The sequence below is a fragment of the Capricornis sumatraensis genome, chromosome 2, assembly GCF_032405125.1.
Source record: "Capricornis sumatraensis isolate serow.1 chromosome 2, serow.2, whole genome shotgun sequence".
NCBI lineage: Eukaryota > Metazoa > Chordata > Mammalia > Artiodactyla > Bovidae > Capricornis > Capricornis sumatraensis.
Window position 1 is genome coordinate 1,484,979 of NC_091070.1, and position 21,859 is coordinate 1,506,837.

The window sequence follows — 21,859 nt, forward strand, 5'->3', positions numbered from 1 at the left end:
GTCCCGGCACACAGGATCTCTGATCGTCGTTGTGACACGCAGGCTATTTTTCAGTTGCGGCATCTGAGGTCTTTGGTTGTGGCACTTGGGGTCTGGCTCCCTGACGGGATCGGACACGGCCACGCTACATTGGGAGCATGCCGTCATAGCCACTGGGCCACCAGGGAGGCCCCTAACTTTCCTTTTACAGGGAAAGTTTATACACAGATTCTTTTACCAAAAATATCATCTCTCTCCTTAATGTTTTGATCTTAAAAAACTGAAATGTTGACCTTGGTTTTCTGGGAGCTATTTATGCAGATAATCAACTTTCCGAAGTTGCTCTCTGCTGCTGCTAGTTAGTGAGTTGTGTCCAACTCTTTGCGACCCCGTGGACTACAGCCCACCAGGCTCTTCTGTCTGTGGGATCTCCCCAGGCAAGGATACTGGAGTGGGTTGCCATTCCTTCTCCAGGGGATCCTCCTGCCCCGGGGATTGACCCCACGGCTGTGTCTCCTGCATTGCGGTGGCGTCCCTACCCGCTCAGCCACCAGCAAGTCCTTCTGGGTAGCTGTGACTTGGGCATTCTCCCACTAGGTGTAGCTCTTCTTACGTCTAGAAAAGGCCGTGCCAGGTCTCCAACATGCCATCCCACGCGAGGGCCTGTTGCTGCCCAGCTTCCTGGGGGAGGTCCAGAGTCACACCCTGGGTTGAACCCAGCCGGGCAGAGCCCTGACGATGTACACGCTGCCAACAGTCCTAAACCTTCACGCCCAAACTCTGCGTCCCTGGCTCTCTGTTTTATAAAAGGTGGGCCATCTCTGTCGAGGCTCCTTGTGAAAATTAGGATGAGCGAAAAGTTTAGACAAGGCCGTTAGAAGAGCAGGCTATCTCAGGGAAGGTCACATTGGGAGGGTCGCGAGCAGCCAGAATGAGCAGCACAAAGGCGCTGATGCCGGTTTAATGCTCACAACCTGACAGAGCACGGGAGTGTCAGGAGCAACTGTTTGGCACCAGGAACAAGAAGTTACATAGTACTAACAGGAGGGAAGATCAAGCCACGTGCTTAAGGAAGCGACAGGCGAGTGTTGGTGCTGCTTCTAGCACACACTGCACGCGCGTGCACTCATTCACTTCAGTCGTGTCTGACTCTTTGTGACCCTGTGGACCAGCCCGCCAGGCGCCTCTTGCTGGGATCCTCCCAGCAAGAACCCGGGAGAGGGCTGCCATTTCCTCCTCCAGGGGGTCTTCCTGACCCAGGCATCAAACCCATGACCCTGGTGTCTCCTGCATCGGCAGGCGGGTTCTGTTACTGCTGAGCCACCTGGTATTGCAGCCTCATTTTAGAGGGTTTTATTTCTGTTCTCTAAGAGTATAGAACATGTCATATCTTCTCTAACTACAGAAAATGAAGAAGTTTGTATCTAGAAGAGCCTAGAAAATGGTCATTTGTTCCCTTTTTTCAAATGAGTAGACTGAACTCCAGGGAGTGATAAAAAGTCTTAATCCTGGCATTTGGTGGTCCTTTATTGGTTTATAAAATACTTTCCCGCGTGTTACAGTATCTATTGTTATTACGGATAATAATTACAGCTTGATTCCTTGAACATTTACCCGGTACAGATGCTGTGATGAGCATCGTGCAGGGATCGTCAACGTTAACACAGCTCTATGTCAGGGTTTCCTGTGGCTCAGCTGGTAGAGAATCCACCTGCAGTGCTGGAGACCTGGGCTTGATCCCTGAATTGGGAAGATCCCCTGGAGAAGGGAAAGGCTGCCCACCCCAGTGTTCTGGCCTGGAGGAGTCCATGGACTGTACGGACCATGGGGTCGCAAAGAGTGGGACATGATGGGGCCACTTGCGCCTTCATATCAGGGTTATCTCATTTTATAAGCTAAAGCCATCCTGAAGCTCTCAGAGGGTAAGTAACCTGTGCAGGTGGTGCAGCTAGCTAGCATGTAGCGGGCCGCAGGACTCGAATCTCTAAGCTTACCCTCACAGCCGTTTGCTAATGGGTGATGTCAGTAGTGCCGTGGGTCATATTAGTCATTGTGATGGAGCTGAGGCCAGTCTTCACTGTCCCGGGAACTCAGTGAATGAATGAGTTGACATCAGGAGTTGGTCAGTACACAAAAGACAAGCCGCGAGGTTCTCTGCCATTGCTAGAGGTTGATGTCAGATTTGCTCCTGAGGGTCCAGAGCAAAAAGAGAGTCACAGCCAAGTCCGAGATCAGCAGCCACACCACAGAAGCTACTTCTCCAGAGAGACGTGGTCTTCCCTGGACTAGGGCGTGTCCCCCACAATGTCTCAGGAGAGGCTGATGAGCGGACACTGATGTCTGCACACAGTTCGGGAGATACAGTAGTGAAGTGTGTAAAGTTTCCTGAACTTTCTTCGTTGCATGTGTGCCCAGTCGCTTCAGTTGAGTCCAGCTCTTTGAGGCCCTACGGACGATGGCCCGCCAGGCTCCTCTGTTCAAGGGACTCTCCAGGCGAGAACACTGGAGTGGGTTTCCATGCCCTCCCCCAGGGGATCTTCCCGACCCAGGGATCCGTCCCATGCCCCTTGTGTCTCCTGCGTTGGCAGGCGGGTTCTTTACCACTAGCGCCCCCCGGGAAGCCCTTCTTCAGTGTAGGCCAGTGGTTTAATGCCACGTGTGTCTGGGCGGTTCTGGGAAGGGCAAGGCCACGGGTGATCTCAGGGGGTTTGACTTCACTGTGGATGATTGTAGAGCACCAACAACAGCCACGACTCTGAGACTTTGGCTTCAGCTGCCCAGCGTACGTTGCCCCCACTGAATCCACAACGGCTGTCTGTGCATTTTTAATCCCAGATCATATAACATATGCTTGGAGAGGAAAATGAAAACAAAGAGCATCAGAATTTTGTTTCCCCTGGATGATAAGATCATGCTCTTTTCCCACCCACCCCCTTTCTTTCTGTTTTCTTACATGGTTTCCCTTTCAAAACAAGAAACACGTTTTACTTTCATGGTTAACAGGAAAAAAAGCTTTCTGGGAGCTTACTTTCAATCGTCAGCGATGGAAAAATCGAAGAAATCGATTCATCACGATGGTGATTGTGGACTGTTTGGCTCAGTCGTGCTATCCAGGGTCAGGTTAATTGAAAAATAGTTTGTGTCTGGTGAGGCTAATGACCTTTGTTTGTTGCTGTCTCACCTGAGTTGTTTTGAGCAAGATCATTGACGATGAAAGGTATTCTTTTCCTAAATTTAAATGTCCATTCTCTAGCCTTTTCTATGATGTAAGCACGTTTGTGTGTCTGTTTTGTGTATATTTTGTTGTCTGGGGCTTCTCCCTGAGGAACTGAGGCCACAGCACAGCAGATGTAGCTGGCGTTTGACTTCGGATTTAATTCGCTCTGTTCTTTTCTGTCGTTAGGAAACACGTTCGAATTATGGTGGCCGTTTAGTCGCTCAGCTGTGTCCAGTTCTTTGCGACCCGGACACGCTCCTCTGTCCATGGAATTCTCCAGGCCAGAACACTGGCGTGGGTTGCCATTTCCTTCTTCAGGAATCTTCCTGACCTAGGACTCAAACCTGGGTCTCCTGCATTGCAGCAGATTCTTTACTGACTGAGCTACGGACATTATACTTACCTTGAAATCCTAGGACGAGTTTGTTGTTGTTTGTTTGCTTTTTGGCTAGCCTCGAGGTATGTGGGATCTCACTTTCCGGATCAGGGACTGAACCCACACCCCCTCATTGGAAGTATGGGGTCCCGACCACTGGTTCTTGTTGTTAAGTCGCTCAGTTGTGTCTGACTCTTTGCGACCCCATAAACTGCAGCACTTCAGGCTTCCCTGTCCCTCACCATCTCCCAGAGTTTGCGCAAGTTCATGTCCATTGAATCGGTGATGCCATCCAACCATCTCATCCTCTGTCGTCCCCTTCTCCTTATGCCTTCAGTCTTTCCGGGCACCAGGGTCTTTTTCAGTGAGTGAGTTCTTCATATCAGGTGGCCAAAGTATTGGAGTTTCAGCTTCAGCATCAGTCCTTCCAATGAATATTAGGACTGATTTCCTTTAGGGTTGACTGGTTGGATCTCCTTGTGGTCCAAGAGACTCTCGAGAGTCTTCTCCAACACCGCAGCTCAAAAGCATCACTTCTTCAGCACTCAGCTTTCTTTATCGTCTGACTCTCACACCCATACATGACTACTGGAAAATCCATAGCCTTGACTAGACGGAGCTTTGTTGGCAAAGTAATATCTCTGCTTTTTAACATGCTGTCTAGGGTGGTCACAGCTTTCCTTCCGAGTAATATGTCGCAGGGAAGATGAACGTCTCTGCTTTTTACCACGCTGTCTAGGGTGGTCACAGCTTTCCTTCTGAGTAATATGTCGCAGGGAAGATGAAAGAAGTACTGTTGCTGTCGTGACAGCCAGATGCCACATGAGCACTAGAGACAAGAAGACCCCCAAGAGAGCAAGAGGTCGCTCAAGAGGCCTCTTGGAAGAGAGCGGCCCTCGCTTCCTGCCCAAGGAGTGGGCCTGAGCCGGATGTGGAAGGCTGGCGCCGTCAGAGGAGGTGGAGAAGCACGGAGGTCAGGCGGCGTGCATGATGGCAGATGGCGGCGTCCAGCCTGTCCTCCAGCTCCCAGGGGCCGAGTGTGCTGCTGTGCCACGTGCGTGCAGGCCTCAGGGTCAGCTTAGACTGAGGCCTGCACCGCCCGTCCCCGCACCCACATGGCCTGTCTTATCTCTGCACGGTGCCCAGGTGTCCGTTAGTGGTGGAGAGGCGGGGCTTTGTCACTCACTCTCCATTGCTAGCAGTGGAAAGGCCAGGTCCACACTCTCTCCTCTGGAGGGGCCATTTCTGCTTGCCAGCCCTGTGGAGTTTCTCCCACAGACCCCCCTACCCCATGTGTCCCTCTTCTTTCAGATCCCTGCCCCTCATTTTACAGCAGCCCTCTTCCCTGTGCTCCTTTCCAATTTCATACCCAAGGTCTGTAGAGTCAAAGCTATGGTTTTCCCAGCAGTCATGTACAGATGTGAGAGTTTGGCCATAAAGCTGAATGCAGAAGAATGGGAGCTTTTGAACTGTGGTGTTGGAGAAGACTCTTGAGAGTCCCTTGGACTGCAAGGAGATCCAACCAGTCCATCCTAAAGGAAACCAGTCCTGAATATTCATTCATTGGAAGGACTGATGCTAAAACTGAAACTCCAGTACTTTGGCCACCTGATGCGAAGAACTGACTGATTGGAAAAGACCCTGATGCTGGGAAGGATTGAAGGCAGGAGGAGAAGGGGACGACAGAGGATGAGATGGCTGGATGGCATCACTGACTTAGTGGACCTGAGTCTGAGTAAACTCTGGGAGCTGGTGATGGACAGGGAGGCCTGGCGTGCTGCGGTTCTTGGGGTCACAGAGTTGGAAAGGACTTGGCGGCTGAACAGGAGCACCGACAGTACGCTCTCGGCTGCCATTCTGTTGAAATCAGGTCCTGCTGGAAACAGAATCCACCCTCCTTGAAACATTTAACACGCCACACCAGCATGGAGTACGGTGTGTACCTGTGAATGAATGGTGTTCAGAGTGAGTGACCCTGGTGGAAGCTGGGAGTTGGGAAGGGGGAGATTTAAGGACAGTTTGCTTGGAAGGAATAATGAAACTTTAAATTCCAGAATAAGGTATTAGGACTTGGCACTATTAATGCTGAGGAACCTCTGAAGGTTTATGAGCAGGAGATGTATTTAATAAAACAGGTAGTGATTCCTGCCCGCGTCTGATAGAAAGAAGGGCTTATTGGCTCAGGCTTCTCTGTTCTGCTGTAAGCTGTCTTCACGCTCCCTCTTCGTTTTCCTCCCAGTGATATAGTAAAACTCGACTTCCTCCGCTGAGATGGACTCTTTTCTCCTCATTCCCCTGCTCTTAAGCAGGTGGGCAGAGGAAAATGTCAGTCCTGTGGATTTCCTCTCCCATCTCACTGTGGCAGCCCGCCGCTGCTGATGCCGCGAAAGCCCTTCTGCCCTTACAGTGTTTTTATGTGAACACATTTTATCCTTTTTTCCCCCCTCTGCACGTCCGCCAAAAATCATAATCTGAATTTTGTTTCTCAAACTAAAAAGGCTTGCATTATACCTTTTAAAAGTCCACTTGATCCTTTTAAGCCCTCATTTTTAGGCATTTTCAGTCCCCGGAAAAAATTAATATATAGCCCAATGAATGGGAGCCCTACCCTTTCTACTAAATCTCGGACCAGACCTCCAGTCTAAATAACTTGGCATTTCTGTCATTCTCTCCTTCCTCTCCTGGGTTTAAGCTTGCTGTGATAGCCAAAAATGAGATGACCCCTTTTTTAAGAGGGTTTCTTTCTGCATGCTGACCCTGAAACTTATAACTGTGAGCCACACAAAAAAAAAAAAAAAAAAAAGAAAGAAAGAAAGAAAAGAAAGAAAAAACTGCCAAGGAAAAATGTATATGGCTTTATTGTACTTTTTGAATATATCCACCCCTGTGGTGAAAGATGATTACCCTCCTAGGAAATTGCTTGAAAAGAGAAAAGGAGAAAAGATGGCGTTTCTCTGATATATCTCTGTGACGTGTACTAAGAAGCTTGGAGAGGAGTGTATACATTCAGTATAGAACAGGAAGGGTCCTTTTGCCCAGAGCCGTTTATCAGATGGAAAGGAGCGCTCTCCGTGGTGTGGGAGATGCGCAGAGCTGCAGAGTCTGGAAGGATCCGTGAGGATTGTTGGCCCCAGTGGGCTTTACGGCAGGATCCGCAATCCTGGGTCCTTCCTGTTGGGGAACTTCCAGGGGCTGCTGGAGAGGGAAGCCTGGGGAGCCCACCTCTTTGCAACCAGGATGCCTTGCCTTCATCTTTACACAGTGGGATTTCCTATTTTTATAAAGAAGAACCTTTCCTACAACTAAAAAAAAAAAAAAAAGAGTCTGAGAACCACTGATAGAGTCCATTTACCCAGACAGTTTTTTAAAATTCATTTTTAATCGGAGGATAATTGCTTCAGAGTGTTGTGTGGGTTTCCCCTGTGCATTAACATGAACCAGCCGTAGGTTTACAGCGCCCTGCGTCGTGAACCTCCTCTCTCACCCCGCCGCGCCCCACCCCTCTGGGTGGTCAGGGCGCCAGGCCGAGCTCCCGGTGTGACACGGAGGCTTCCCCTCCGCCCTCTGCTCCACTTACCATCGTGTGTAACATCTCAGGGCTGCTCTCTCAGTTCGTCTCACCCCCTCCTGCCCCCGCCGTGTCCATACGTCTGTTCTCCGAGTCTCTATTACCTGACCTAGGCAAGTTTTGAACGCCTTCTGGAGATTAGTAATAAACACAAAACACACAGGTCTACACGATCCCTATTGTTATGGCCTTAACGTGTAGCTACACAAGGCGTATTTATGTAACTTTTATCATTAGAAAAGACTCAGAAGACTCAACCTTGTATTTGGAATTAGAAGGTTCTGAACATTCTCTTTCATTCCAGGGGTGGACACAGGTAATGCATTTAGAGTTATGGCGAGTCTTTGTGAAGTGGTCATTTCAGGTTCGAATACTGTGACGGCAGGTGGAGCTCGTAGTAGAAACTGTATTTCTAGGCCATTTGAAGAGCAGTAAGACGTTTAAAACTTCCATTAAGGTGTTTGCTTCACAGAGCTGTAGGAGTAACCAGCCTTTATACTTTGGCCTTGGAAAGTGAGCATGCTCCTGCAGCACTCAGCTGAATGGAAACTGCCCTGTCCTTTCTGGAAAAGAAACTTGCATTGGCATTGAACACGTTTGCATGTGTTGCCATTGACGATTAAGACAAGTTAAAGGCAGGGTGGGCATGAGGCTATAGGGTATGTTTACATGGTTTGATGTTGACATAAAAACACAAGGTATATGATCCTGTGGGAAAAGAGTACGAATGAACTGATTTCATATATGGGGTTATTTGCATCTTTAGGTTCTTTCTTCTTTTTTTGGCCATGCCGTGAGGCTTGTGGGATCTTAGCTCCCCGATCAGGGATCCAACCCAGGCCCCCTGCATTAGAAGCTCAGAGTCTTAACTAAGGAGCTGCCAGAGAAGTTCCTGTTTCTCCTCTTCAAGTGGTAATAAGCATTGCAGTTGAAACGCACGTATATTTTCTCCTAGGAAATAGTAAAGAACATTTGCTTTTTATCCCCAAGATTATGAAATAAAGACCTGACTATACAGCTTCAAATAGCGATGAGTCTTCTGAATGTGTAATTTAAAAGATATTCCCGCTCACGTACCTTTTTTCCCTTGTGAATCTGCATCACGTATTGAACAATGCAGTTGTGCTTTTTTTATATCATTTCCCCAAATCAGATGCACTAAGTAAGGAGCAAATATTATGCATGTGTTTCCTTTCCCTCTGAATTTTGTTTTTTACTGTATCATTGGTATTAAGAAATTGGGGTTTCTAAAATGATGATTTTGCTGGCTGTGTGATTAAATAGCGACCTACTTTTCGGCATTAGTGTCCAGAGTTATAAGAGCATTTAAAACACACACATTTTAATGCTTTTTGCTGAAAACTCTAATAGAAAAAAATGTCTTCTGGTGGCGCTAGTGATAAAAAAAAATCCCACCTGCCAATGCAGTAGATGAAAGAGATGCGGGTTCAATCCCTGGATCGCAAAGATCCCGTGGAGGGGGGCATAGCAACCCTCTCCAGTATTCTTGCCTGGAGAATCCCACGGACAGAGGAGCCTGGCGAGTTATAGTCCATGGGGTCGCAAAGAGTCGGTCATGACAGAAGAGACTTAGCATGCACGCATGATTTTATTTACTTACTCAGCATGTGCGGAGTGCTTCTACAAGCAAAGCATCTTCCTAAACATGGGAGAAATTTGACGACAGTGCTTCACTCAGTGAGTCTCGGGTGAACGTGCGGCAGGTAATTACCAGGGGGCCGATGAGACTGGAGCGGCATGGTGGCACGGCGGAGTGCCGTGGAGGGACGCGGTCCCGGCGCGCGTTCCCTGCGGCGCGTCCTTCCTGAGCACAGGCCAAGCGCGCTGGTAGGTGCGAGGAGGCGCGCTGGTAGGTGCGAGGAGGCGCGCTGGTAGGTGCGAGGAGGCGCGCTGGTAGGTGCGAGGAGGCGCGCTGGTAGGTGCGAGAAGGCGCGCCTGCTGCCCGCAGCGTCTGCTGCCGCTTGTTCTTGCCTTTCACTCTTGGTCGCCCCCAAAGCATCAAACCGCTTGAAGTGAAGCTTGAAGTGAAGTTGCTCAGTCGTGTCTGACTCTTTGCGACCCCATGGACTGCAGCCCACCAGGCTCCTCTGTCCATGTGATTTTCCAGGCAAGAGTACTGGAGTGGGTTGCCATTTCCTTCTCCAGGGTATCTTCCCGACCCAGGGATCGAACCCAGGTCTCCCGCATTTTAGCCAGATGCTTTTACCATCTGAGCCACTAGGGAAGTCCTATCAAACCGCTAGCGTCTCCAAATCGCCATGCGTCTCTCTGCACCCCCATCCAGCTTCCCCTCGTCTCTCCCGTCGCTTTAAACAACTCCTCAGACCTCCATTCGAGCCGGAACCTAGGGCTCGCCCTTGGCATCCTCTTTCCCGTGCTCGGCGTCTAACCCTCCGTCTTCTCTGCAGTGTGTCTGGAGCCTCCCATCGCTCCCGGTCCTGCTGCCAGCGCCCTCCTGACCACCGTCGGGCCAGTAGGAGCCTGACGAGCCTCCTTTTCTCTATCTCGCTTTCTCCCTCGTCCTTTTTCGAAACAGTAGCCAGTGGGATCTTTCCGCGATCTTTCTAAATCAGACCTTGTCACTTCTCAATCCAGACTTCTTACTTGACTCCCCATTGCAACCGGAGTAAAGACCACATTAGTTCCTGTCCCAGCCCCTCCGTCCTTTCCCAGCCCTGTCTTCACCACTGCCACGCGGCAGGGGCCTCTTCCTTTCCACCGCTTCCCGCCCCGCGGCGGGCATGTGCTAGTTCCGCACGGAGTGCTCTTCTTCGGACGCTTTAGCCAGTTGGTACCTTCTTACCATTTAGGTATTCAGTTCAGTTCGGTTCAGTCGCTCAGTCGTGTCTGACTCTTTGCGACCCGATGGACTGCAGCACGCCAGGCCTCCCTGTCCATCACCAACTCCCGGAATTCACGCAAACTCATGTCCATAGAGTCGGTGATGCCATCCAGCCATCTCATCCTGGGCCGTCCCCTTCTCCTCCTGCCCCCAATCCCTCCCAGCATCAGGGTCTTTTCAAATGAGTCAGCTCTTCGCATGAGGTGGCCAAAGGACTGGAGTTTCATTTAGGTCTTACCTCAGTGTTACCTCCTCTGAGAGATCTCTTCACCAGAGTCCACTCTACAGGAGGATTTCTTTTTGTTTGTTTGTTTTCATGGAATAGTAATTTATTGATATTAATTACTTCAGTTCCTGTTTTATCATTTGGTATACAGTTTAAAGGCTTTTAATGGCAACCCACTCCAGTATTCTTGCCTGGAGAATCCCACGGACAGAGGGGTCTGGCAGGCTACAGTCCATGGGTCACAAAGAGTTAGACATGCCTGAGGGGCTCACACACACACACACTTAAGTAAGGGAGGAAGCTGACTTCCTTGTGTTTCTTTACTCTCTTTTTACTGGGGTGTAATTGCTTTACAGTGCTGAGTTGGCTCCTGCCGTGCCAGTGAACCAGCTCCAAGTGCACCTCTAGCCCCTGCCTCTGGAGCCTCCCTGTCCCCAGCCTTGATCCTGCCCGACAGGAGGGCTTCTGTGACGTGTTCACGGCCTCCTGTTATGCCCCTCATTGCACAAGTCATGGTTTGCAGTGATTTATACATTTGTAATTGAACCTGCATCGTCTCTGTCTCCCCCTGTAGACCAGGGACTCCCTTGGCCCAGGAAATCTGTATTTTCTCTTTCCCCTTCTATTTCCAGAGCTTAACACAGTGCCCGGCAGACAGTCAGTCCTAGTACTGTCAGCCCTATGAAAGGACCATTTAAACACATGGATTGGCTTTTTTTTTTAAGTTTGATGTGGACCATGTTTTAAGTCTTTGTTGAATTTGCTCCAGTTTTGCTTCTGTTTTACGTGTTGGTTTTTTGGCCTCGAGGGACGTGGGGTCTTGGCTCATGACCAGGGATCAAACCTGCCCCCCTTACACTGGAAGGTGAGGTCCTGACCATCGGATCACCAGGGAAACCCCCAAGACAGACCTCTTCAAATTCCTGCATCTTCAACTGCAAATAAGAAAACTATGGAAAATTTAGAAAACTATTTTCTACTTAAAAAAAAAATTGAAACTATTTTGGGAACGGTATGTAGCTCAGTATCCCTCACCGAAAGGAAAAGGGTGCAAGTCCTTGAAAATTAGCATGCGGCTACTGTGTGATTTGGGGCTATTTTTAAAAGAGCAACACATTTTGAAATGGAAGTCCTGACTTACGAAAACAAGCTGCTGTTTTTATATGGCTAGGGCTCAGCTCACTGAAACGTTTAAGTTCTTGGCTTCACTCTTTAAGCCTACTACAAAGATCACATTAGAATTCATTTTAATAGACATCATGAGCGCAGTATCCAATCTCCTGTGATCACGCTGGGCTCTTTTATTCGGAGAATCGCAGGAAGCAGAGCCCGAGGCTGCAGAATAGTCATGGGGTGTCCCTCAGGCTGGGGACACTGCCAGCTCTATTGTTTATGGAATGTTCGCTCCACCTCTACTTGCGGTGTGCGATTGGTGTGGACTTTTGAGAAGCTACTTCTTGGCTCCGCTATCCCAGCTGGAGAAAAACCTGTCGTAATGACATCTGGCTAGGAAAAATGGGATCACAGACACCCGTGGAAAGAAAAGTTAGGAGACCTTGTGTAATAAGTAGTTTTAGCCCTGTCCATCAGATCTATCAGAGGGGAAGACTGTCGCGCCTTTTCACGGCCATCATCTCTGCTCCCAGAAGCAGCTCAGGGAGCTCCTGAAGTGTCCACCGTGTCTGCAGCCAGTTGAAAATGTGGAGCCGACTTGGCTTTTAACAAAGTGCCTTTTCAGCTTTAGAGATCTGTACGAATGAGTACTGCTTACCAAAATCAAGATAACATCTGTGGGCGATAGTATCACTTTCCATTGAAGTTGACAGCTCAGCTGGTAAAGAATCTGCCTGCAATGCAGGAAGACCCAGGTTCGACTCCTGGGTCAGGAAGATTCCCCTGGAGAAGGGATAGGCTACCCACTCCAGGATTCTTGGGCTTCCCTGGTGACTTAGCTGGTCAAGAGTCCACCTGCAATGTGGGAGACCTGGCTCGATCCCTGGGTTGAGAAGACCCCCTGGAGAAGGGAAAGGCCACGCACTGCAGTATTCTCGCCTGGAGAATTCCAGGGACTACAGTCCGTGGGGTCACAAAGAGTCGGACACGGCTGAGCTGCTTTCACTTTCACTTTTTTCTTAAAGAGGAAGACAGTCATTTCTGGTAAACTTGTTTTTTTCCAATTTTAGGGATACGACTTAAGGAGTTTTTAGACATCGTAAGGAAAAAGAAGAAAGCTCAACTGTATCGCAATGAAGTAAGACACATCTTCACAGCTTTTGACAGGCACTGTAAGTATCTTTAAAGTGTTTTGATATAAAAAATTGTTATTAAGGAACGGTGGATGGGAACATAATACTCAGTAAGTATTGGGCTGGTCAAGAAGTTCGTTCGAGTTTTTCCATAACATCTTACAGAACCCAAACTAACTTTTTGGCCAACCCAATAAAATGATATACTTGGAAGACTACTTTCCCATATTCATTAGCTGTTATGGTAGATGTTGGTGTTCATTGTTTTCCCTCCGTCACAGCCTTAACTCTTGACCTTTACAATGGGTGAGATAGCATCAGCAGTAATCTGCTTGCACTTAAGATTTGCTTACATTTTAATGGGGACATCAGAAGGGCTGGCCCCGTGGGAATATAGGTGCAGAGCGACTTACGGAAGCTTGGGAGACCACGGGGCCTTTTTCTGACTCCTCCTTTGAGCCACACGTGATGGAGGAATTGTTTTCCCACGCTGGGGTGGCCAAGAAGAGTGGCTTTGGACCCACTCCTCACGGAACGCAGGGTCGAAAGACTTGTGGGGTCCAGGTTCAGTATTTTGGCTTCTGAAATGGTTTTCCTCTAAATAAGAATGCAGTCCTAAGACCAAGCAAGAAAAAAAAATGTGCGTTTTGAAGAATGAGTTATTTTGGCAATTCACAGCGAGCGGAGCCCGCTGCCGCTTTTGCGGCGTTGCCTCTTGGTGCTCTCCCTGGGACTCAGGGGGTCGGCAAGGGACGGGGCTGGGAGAAAGCTTCGGGAGCATCTGGGGCTGCTCTGTATCCCTGGAGTAATACTAGGGTGATCCAGTAATCCAGTGAGACAGTCTCAGATTGCCTTACATGTAAAATCAGCTGTAGATTGCTGCTTTTCTCCTGGGTATATATTAAAGTCTCATGCAAATATTATGGCTGAAGTAGCAGTTCACAGGGCTTTTAGTAGGACATGAATGTGACGTGTTCTGCTTTCAAATAGATCGTGGATATTTAACTCTGGAAGATTTCAAGAAGGCATTTAAGCAGGTGGCTCCCAAGTTATCAGAAAGGATTATCCTCGAAGTATTCAGGTAAGGCCTCAGAGTCTTTATGCATACACGCCCTTGTTTTACCATCGCTTGTGCAAGTTTTCGGTTTTACAGAGAATACTCATTTATGCTTATTTTTCACTAGTGGATGTTTTCATCTCGCAGGATATTGTCTTGGTCCAGGGGAGAATTTTATAGTTAGCTGTTAGTCCATCCACAGCCTTGACAGTGGGCTGAAGTGGGTGGAGGCTTACATACCAGGAAGGTGCAAAGATCATTTGTTCGTAGGGGTGGAGAGAAGCAGAGAGAAAGTAGAGCTTCTTTGTGAGGTGACGTGTTGGCCAAACCCGCCCGCTGTTACTGTTAACGTGGATGCTGGCGTGCCGCAGGTTGTGTGCGTCGTGACACAGGTTGTGTGCGTCGTGTGGAGAGTCGAGCCGGGTTAATCGGTGGCGGCCCCGCCTTCGTTTGTTTTCAAAGCGGGAGACCCAGGCTGCAGTTCACGCGCCCCTGAGGAAGGAGACGTGAAGCCCGCCTCCGCAGTCTCTGTGAACTAATCCTGACAGGATGGGGAGGTGGCTAAAAGCAGTTTCTGTCAGGAGGCTGCAGACGGAAAGCAGTGTAAGCCGTGCCGGCACACGCTGCCGTGAGAGATGACAGCGCCGCCTCTGCTCTGCCTGCTAACACGAGCTCCTCGTCAACCCTGTCGCCAAGGGTGTTAGGGAGGGTTCAGTCCAGCGCTGAAAGCGAGAAAACCCAAAGTAACAACGCTCGCAAAAGAGCCACAAACACGGGCGTCCGGGGCTGATCTGAGGGCGGCGCAGTTGTGAAGAACCCAGACTCCTGCCCTTTTATGCTGGCTGCCTCAGCACCTGGCCTCTCCCTCCTGCTTCCAGATGGCTGCCAAGGTTCCAGACATCACACCTGAGTTCCAAATAGGTAGGCGGAAAGATAGGCCCCTCTTTTTAAGGCTATCCATTGTTTCTTCACACATCCCTGTGACCGAAGCTTAGTTCCAAGGCCATGAGTAGCTATAAGGCAGAGGTGGGTCTGGAAAATGTAGTCTCTGCTTTGGGCAGTCATGTGTGCTCAAATGGAATTTCTGCCATGAGGAAGGAGAGAAGAGACATTCGTGGCCATCTGGCAGGTGTTACCATTTGGATTAAAGTGATTTCATGAAATCTGACCAGAAGCCAGTCCTCAGTAGTAATTATCAAGCAGGTTATTTGTAATAAGAATCTGCACTCACTGTCATCAATAGTGACATATATGAAATTCCTTTGCTGTGTCATTTGCAAGCAGATTATTGAGCAAAGGTATGGAAGAGCAAAGGAGTTCAAGCCAGGTGCAGCCAAGGTGCCCCAAGACAGTGTGACGCAGTTTACTCCAGAATATCCCGGCCTTTCTGATGCCGTGGTATCTCTGTGTGCGTTCTGGGATGAGAGGTGAGTCAGTGTATTTCTGCCACACGGTGGTGGATTTTCACAAAAAGAATGAAGAATTACTTCATTTTACTTTTACAAAAAGACAGGTGTCCACATTTGGGTGTTAAACGGTTTTAGGAGCTGTCCCCTCGTGTCACAAATGTAATTTTGAAAAATCCACTTAAGTACAGCCTTTCAAGGTAGAAGCCGTGTTTTAACAGTGAGTAGGAAAGTAACTGCTTCTCTAAAGAAACCTGTGCTATAGGGAGAGCATTTTTGAGAATAGGTGTTTGGAAGTGTGATTCTGTCTTTAGAAATATGTGTCGCCCTCTAAAACCTTTATATTTGCATGCTCAATAAGTCAGGAACAGAGTGTTCTAATCTGCAGAAAAAAAGAAGCGTTGTGATTGGACAGCACAATTTTTTTAAAGTATCAATGTAAAAATTTAATAGCGTTGATAAGTTAGGAGCAACTAACTAATTGATATCAGGAGAGAGGAATATTTATTAGCTGAATCTCAATTAGCTCAAATACCAACAAAGTGGTTAACAAAAGAAGACAAACCCCTTAAACTTTTTTATAATCAGAGGATAGAATTAAAAACTGAGAGAGTCAGTGTCACAACGCCCATTTCCTGTTTAGATCTGTCTACGTAAGACCTAGAATTAAAACAAGATGAACTTGGGATTTCCCTGGTGGTTCCGTAGTTAAGAATCGGCCTTGTGGTGCAGGGGCCACAGGTTTGATCCCTCGTCGGGGAGCTGACGTCCCGTATGCTGTGGAGCAACTAAGCCTGTGCTCCTCAAGCACTGAGTCTCTGAGCCGCAACTAGAGACAGTGTGTGTGCCTCGAAAGACCCGCGTGCTGCAGCGGAGACCCAACACAGCCAAATAAATAATGAATAAAGTATTTTAAAAAATTGGAATCGCTCAGTCACAAAAAATTCAACCGAGATGTTCAGAAATCATAAATTATGTGAAAATCACATTGTTCTTGTTAAATGTTCTTAATAATTTCGAGTGATGGCAAAAACTCATTTGCCATGAATAAGTGAAATATTTTTATCTTCGATTTTTTTTTTACACATTTCTGTATTTTATAATGAACATAACGTATGAATATTGTAGCACATGTCCACATCATCTATGCATAAATATATTCGCATGCCCACAAATCCTGTACTTCCTAGGATGATGGTCAGAGTTTAGAGACCACTGCAGTTAACGACCGATCAAGGCCTTCTAGTTAACCGAACCCAGCCTGCCTAAAGTCACGTTTGTGATATTATTTATGGCACCACATCCCTGAAGCAGGATAATTGATGCATGATAAGAATTAAATAAAATTGTGACAGCAAAAGAGAGAAAGACGTTTCCTGGGCATGTAAGCTGAAGTTGGCTGGAGGAGCAGAGCTGTCTGACTTCCACACGTCTCTGCTTCAGGGAGGCAAATAGTTTTCAAGAGAAGGGAAGAGAAGAGCAGCTGCTGGGGTGCCCGTGGTGCGAAAGACGCCACATTTCTAGGGCTGGACACTGTGAGAAGCCTGAACGGCTCTGACTTAGGTGCCCCGCGTGAGTGCGGTTCAGTCCCAGGTTCCCAGTTAGGCAGGGGAGGGCGGATGGATGTCTGAAGACCACCCTAGGGAGGCAGCCCGAGAGGAGGCTTCCGGTTAGACCAGCCCCCTGTGGTTTGAAGGACGAAAGAAGATTCCACAACCTTCAGCTCTTAGGTTGCCGAATTCTTTCCCAGGAGACTTCCCCAGGAGGAGCCTCTCTCAGAAGTGCTTGCCCCGTGGCACTGGCTTCATGAGAGAAGCCAGTATCTGTTTTCCTTGGCTTGCGTGGTTTACCCCATCTCAGCATATTTTCAAGTGTCTCTTCTCCTTTGTCCTGTGTCCATTGTGGTCTTTTTTTTTTTTTTTCCGTTAGGGTTTTATTTTCCCGTCACGCTTCTTTCTTGGGCCACACACCTGCACACACCTGCTGAAGCTCCGCCTCACTTTGTTATTTTGCTGTCTCTAGTTATTCTGTAGTGTCTCCCCTAAGCTTTTCTGTATCTGCTTTCCTCTCTTGTTTTATGGAATTGTTGGCTTTTATTGAGGGAAGCAGTTTTGAGGTTTTACTTTTAATGGTTGATTGCTTGGGGGCTGCTAATTATAGCTTTTTTCTTATGAATTAAGAAGGGAAGTTTTCTACCAAGGGAAAGATTTTGAGTTGTATTTCTGTCTTAAACCAAGAGGTGATATCTTGTGTAAAAATACACACACACAAAAGGTGCTTCTTTACATTACCTCTAAAGGTATCATAAAATGCTTACTATTTGGATTTCAAATTTTAAGGGGACTTGCCTGGTGGTGCAGTGGCTGAGACTCCACCCTCCCAGTGCAGGGGACCTGGGTTTGATCCCTGGTCAGGGAACTAGATCCCACACGCTGCAACTAGGAGTTTGCATGCTGTAGCTAAAGATCCCACCGGCCACAGCTAAGACCTAGTGCAGAAAAGAAGAAAAAAAAAAGCTTGAGGTTCCTTCCAGTGTTTGAGTCTTACAACTTTGCTGTTCACTCAGAGCTGATAATCATGACTTGTATACCTGTGTGCTAAAATAGCTAAGGCTATATCATAGATGATGTTTCATTATTATTATTATTAAGAAATTCTTAGGAAACTCTATCCTTGAAGAACTCTTTTTTCCCCATGCCCACTACTAATGGCACAAGTTTAAGGGGCATGAGACCTCTTGTTGTTCAGTTGGTAAGTTGTGTCTGACTCTTTGCAACCCATGGGCTGCAGCACGCCAGGCCTCCCTGTCCTTCACCATCTCCGGGGGCCAACTCAAACTCATGTCCATTGAGTCAGTGGTGCCATCCAACCATCTCGTCCTCTGTCATCCCCTTCTCCTCTCACCTTCAATCTTTCCCAGCATCAGGGTCTTTTCTAAGGAGTCAGTTCTTTGCATCAGGTGGCCAAAGTATTGAAGTTTCAGCTTCAGCATCAGTCCTTCCAATGAAGATTCAGGGTTGGTTTCCTTAAGATTAACTGGTTTGATCTCCTTGCTGTCCAAGGAACCCTCAAGAGTCTTTTCCAACACCGCAGTTCCAAAGCATCAATTTTTCAGCTCTCAGCCTTTATGGTCCAACTCTCACATTCGTACATGATTACTGAAAAAACCATAGCTTTGACTAGACAGACCTTTGCTGAGGTTTGTCATAGCTTTTCTTCCAAGGAGCAAGTGTCTCTGTATTCCATGGCTGCAGTCACTGTTCGCAGCCCCCAAATAAGATCTGCCACTCTTGCCTCTTCTCCCCCATCTGTTTGCCGTGAACTGAGTAGTACTATTTGTCCAGTGAAATAAATCCGAGATAATAGGCTGTTTCTAGCACTGCATGTTTAAAACAAGAAAAAAAAAAAATCTTTCTTCCTTAATACTAATAGACCTTAATGAAAACTTTGTAGTGCTTTTTTCTAAAAAAATAAAAGCACATTCAAAGCCCTTTAGTGACTCTAAAGGGTAAAGTTAAAACTGTCTAACCTGGCTCTCCAACATCTGGTCCCCTTTCCAAACTCACCTTTCATTCATCATCCCAAATCCCTCTGTTTCTCTCGGCATAACACTTGTTCCTTTCAATGTGTGATGTGTGTTCATACTTCGTCCTGTGGCCCTTGCTGGCAATGCCTTTCTCTACTTCTCACCTGTCCCAATTAGAGCTGTCTTTCAAGGTCCTGCTCGGTAAATACTCACACCCAGAAGAAGCCTTTTTTTTGTTTACATTGGATAGTCTTCTCTCCTTTCTCTGAATTGTGATAGACAGTTGTGTGACTTTTTAATCACCTGATAAAAATACAGTGTCTACAACGATCTCCGTGAAGCTCTTTGGGTTTGCAAATCCATCTATAGCTTCCACTGTTCTCAGCAGGTTGCCAGCCCTGTGCGTCCTAGCTACTTAATACTTGTTGGTTCGTTGCCACTGACTCCAAATATCCACTAACAGGAAAATCCTCACTTGCCATTTTCTTTATGGTTTGATTTATTTCTTATAATCTAGCAAAGAGTCCTTTCAAGTGCAGTCAGGAGCTTTATAACCACATATGGCTTTGCCTTCCATTTTTCTCATTCTACATGTGACTTTTATGAATTAACCTCGGATGGCCTCTCTCTGCTGTTTTTTGAGAGGCATTTTCAGTTCCCGATTTAGCCCCAGCTGTTAACAGGGAGCTGGCTTAATGCTCTCTCTTGACGTTACCCCCCACCGATGCCTGTGGTGTTTCCGGCTGGTGTGTTTCTCTGTGGGTATCTCTGCCTCTCCATGCCCAGCAGCCTTCTCCATCTCATTGTAAGCATCGAGATTTGCACTTTCTCACCACCTGTCGTTTGGCAAAAAGCTCTGGGGAGCTTCTTCTGTTTTCCAGCCATGAAGTGAAGTGTGGTTGGTCAGAAGGCCCGCCGATGTCCACGATTCGGAGTGCAGGTGGAGCGCCGGGTAGCGGTGTCAGGCGGGGATGCCGAGGCATCAGCGTGCTCTGCAGTCACAGCTGGAGGCCCTTCGAGCGGCATCTGCTAGTTTGGGTCTGAGATTCGTCCTCCATGCTATGTGGGGAAGGTCAAAACCATAGGTTGTCCAGCTCTCCTTTTCAGAGCATTAAAAATGGGTCAGATAATAAGAGCATCATGACCTGTTGGGTGATGTATTTCCAGTGGCAGTGTGTCAGTGGGGTATGGGCTTAAGAATGCCATCTCATTTGTATTTATTTTTTAAAGATTTTTTTTTAATGTGGGCTGTTTTTAAAGTCTTTATTGCCTGTGTTACAATGATGCCTCTCTGTTATATTTTAGCTTATTGGCCACAAGGCACGTGGGATCTTAACTCCCCAACCAGGGGTCGAACCCACACCTCCTGCCCTGGAAGGCGAAGTCGTAACCCCTGGGTGCCAGGCAGTCCCAAGAAGGCAGTTTCTGAAGGGAGTGATATGAACCTTCTCGTGTACGCCTTAGGTCACAGCCACGCGAGGGGAAAGGGGCCTCCTGAGCCGGGTGAAGTGAGCTAGCGGGCCAAACGGGAGCGCCTTAGAGAGCCGAGGAGCTCAGAGGGGAGTGACGTAGGGCAGCGTGTAGTTGAGAAAAAAGATTGCCTATGTTTTCTCAACTCATTGCACCTCTTCTAAAGTAGCATTCCTCACCGTGATCTTTCGTCTCCTAGACTTCCTTTTTGTCGGCAGCTGACTTGTTGGTATCGTTTTCTCCGACAGTCTCTCTAGAGTTCCCCTGCCATTATTCCGTGCATCAGAATGACTTATAAATGTGGTCAGGCGGCTTCCCCAAGATCACAGGTATTAGTAGTTATCCCCTGCCTCGATGAATGTGATTGTCCATCTGAAGTATCCACGTACTTCTGTGTATAGAAAAGGTAAACAATGCTAGAAATCACATCTCATTCTTCGTTAACTACACATAGACAGCCGTCACCAGCCATCCCTAGTGTGTGAGTGTGATGACCAAATAACTAGGCTTCTGAATTTCCAGGCTTTATTTCATGAGTTTTTGCATCTTCTCTGTGATGATAATGCCTTGGGTTTTCTTTCAGTTTTTTCGGTTTCAGAATTTTACTGTCAGAGATTCGGTTTTCTGATGATTTTGTTGCACGTGATCACTGAATGGGGAAATGAGTACGTATAATTTTTCAAACTGACCTGAGTTTCTTCTCCCTGGGGACTTTCACATGTAATATGGTAAATACAACTGCACTTTAAAAATCCAGGGGGCTTCCCTGGTGGGGAAGAATCCTCCTTCTAATGCTGGGGCTTTGGGTTCCATCCCTGGTCAGGGGGCTAGAACCCCACGTGCTGTAGGGACAGCTCAGTCTGCAAACCGCAAGCTACAGAGCTCGTGCAGTTGGGAGCCGGTGAGAGCCTGTGTGCTGAATAAATATATAAAATTTAAAGTGGGTGCAAAGTCCAGCTGGAGACGTGTTTACGTGCTGATTGTTTCAAGAAAAATGTCACTTTTCCCAGGGGATTCTTGGCTGGTTTTGCTTCACGAACAAAAATTATACCCTTGCATTTGAAGATGCTCTCTTTTTAGCAGTAACTTGAGAACTGGTGATGCTGGTGATGCAGGAATTGACGCCCAGAAACAGGACCAGGAAACCAGCAGAGAACAGCTATGACTTCATCACACAGATTTTCAAGCAGAAGGTGTTGGTTTCTTCAGTTAAGCTAATTGGTTCATGTTACAAGGATGTACTGTTTCATTGGAAGAAGCATGCAACCTCTTTCACATTCTGGGTGTCCAGACTTTGTAGCCCTCTCTCATGTTAGACCCATCCAGATGCAAGTCTTGTTCTTCCTTCAAGGCCCAGATGTTAAGGTGTTTCTTACCTCGAAGCCTGACCCCACCAGTGGCCTACCCATCACCTCTTAACCCAGGAAGGAAATTGTCCCCTTTTTTCCATTGGAGTGTAATAGCTCTGTAACACTGAGTCACTTCCTGCTGTACAGGGAAGTAGCTCAGTCGTATGTGTACGTGTATCCCTTCCCGCTCGGGCCTGCCCCCATCAGCGCACCTCCCACCCTGCCGGTACCTCTGGGTCCTCACAGAGCACGAAGCTGAGCTCGCTGTGCTAAACGGGAGGTTCTGCTTGGCCACCGATTCACACGTGGTCAGGCGTCTGCTTCCCTGGTGGCTCAGACGGTGAAGGATCTGCCTGCAGCACAGGAAACCCGGGTGCGATCCCTGGGTTGGAAAGATCCCCTGGAGAAGAAACTGGCAACGCAGTCCAGTGTTCCTGCCTGAAGAGCCCCGTGGACAGAGGGGCCTGGAGGGCTGCTGCAGTTCATGGGGTCACAGAGAGTCGGACGCGACCGAGCGGCTGACACACACACAGTGTACCGCTGTCAAACCTAATCTCCCAGTTCATCCCACCCTCC

The 21,859-nt window shown here is 47.9% G+C and overlaps 1 protein-coding gene across 1 annotated transcript in view; it reads left to right on the forward strand.

The window, feature by feature from the left end:
- The window catches only part of EFCAB11 (EF-hand calcium binding domain 11), a 169,365-nt gene that overhangs the window by 10,652 nt on the left and 136,854 nt on the right, over nucleotides 1-21,859 (forward strand). Inside the window, exons 4-5 of the mRNA XM_068965986.1 lie at nucleotides 12,413-12,514; nucleotides 13,466-13,556. Coding sequence (XP_068822087.1) covers nucleotides 12,413-12,514; nucleotides 13,466-13,556 — 193 coding nt within the window. The remainder of the gene's footprint in view (nucleotides 1-12,412; nucleotides 12,515-13,465; nucleotides 13,557-21,859) is intronic.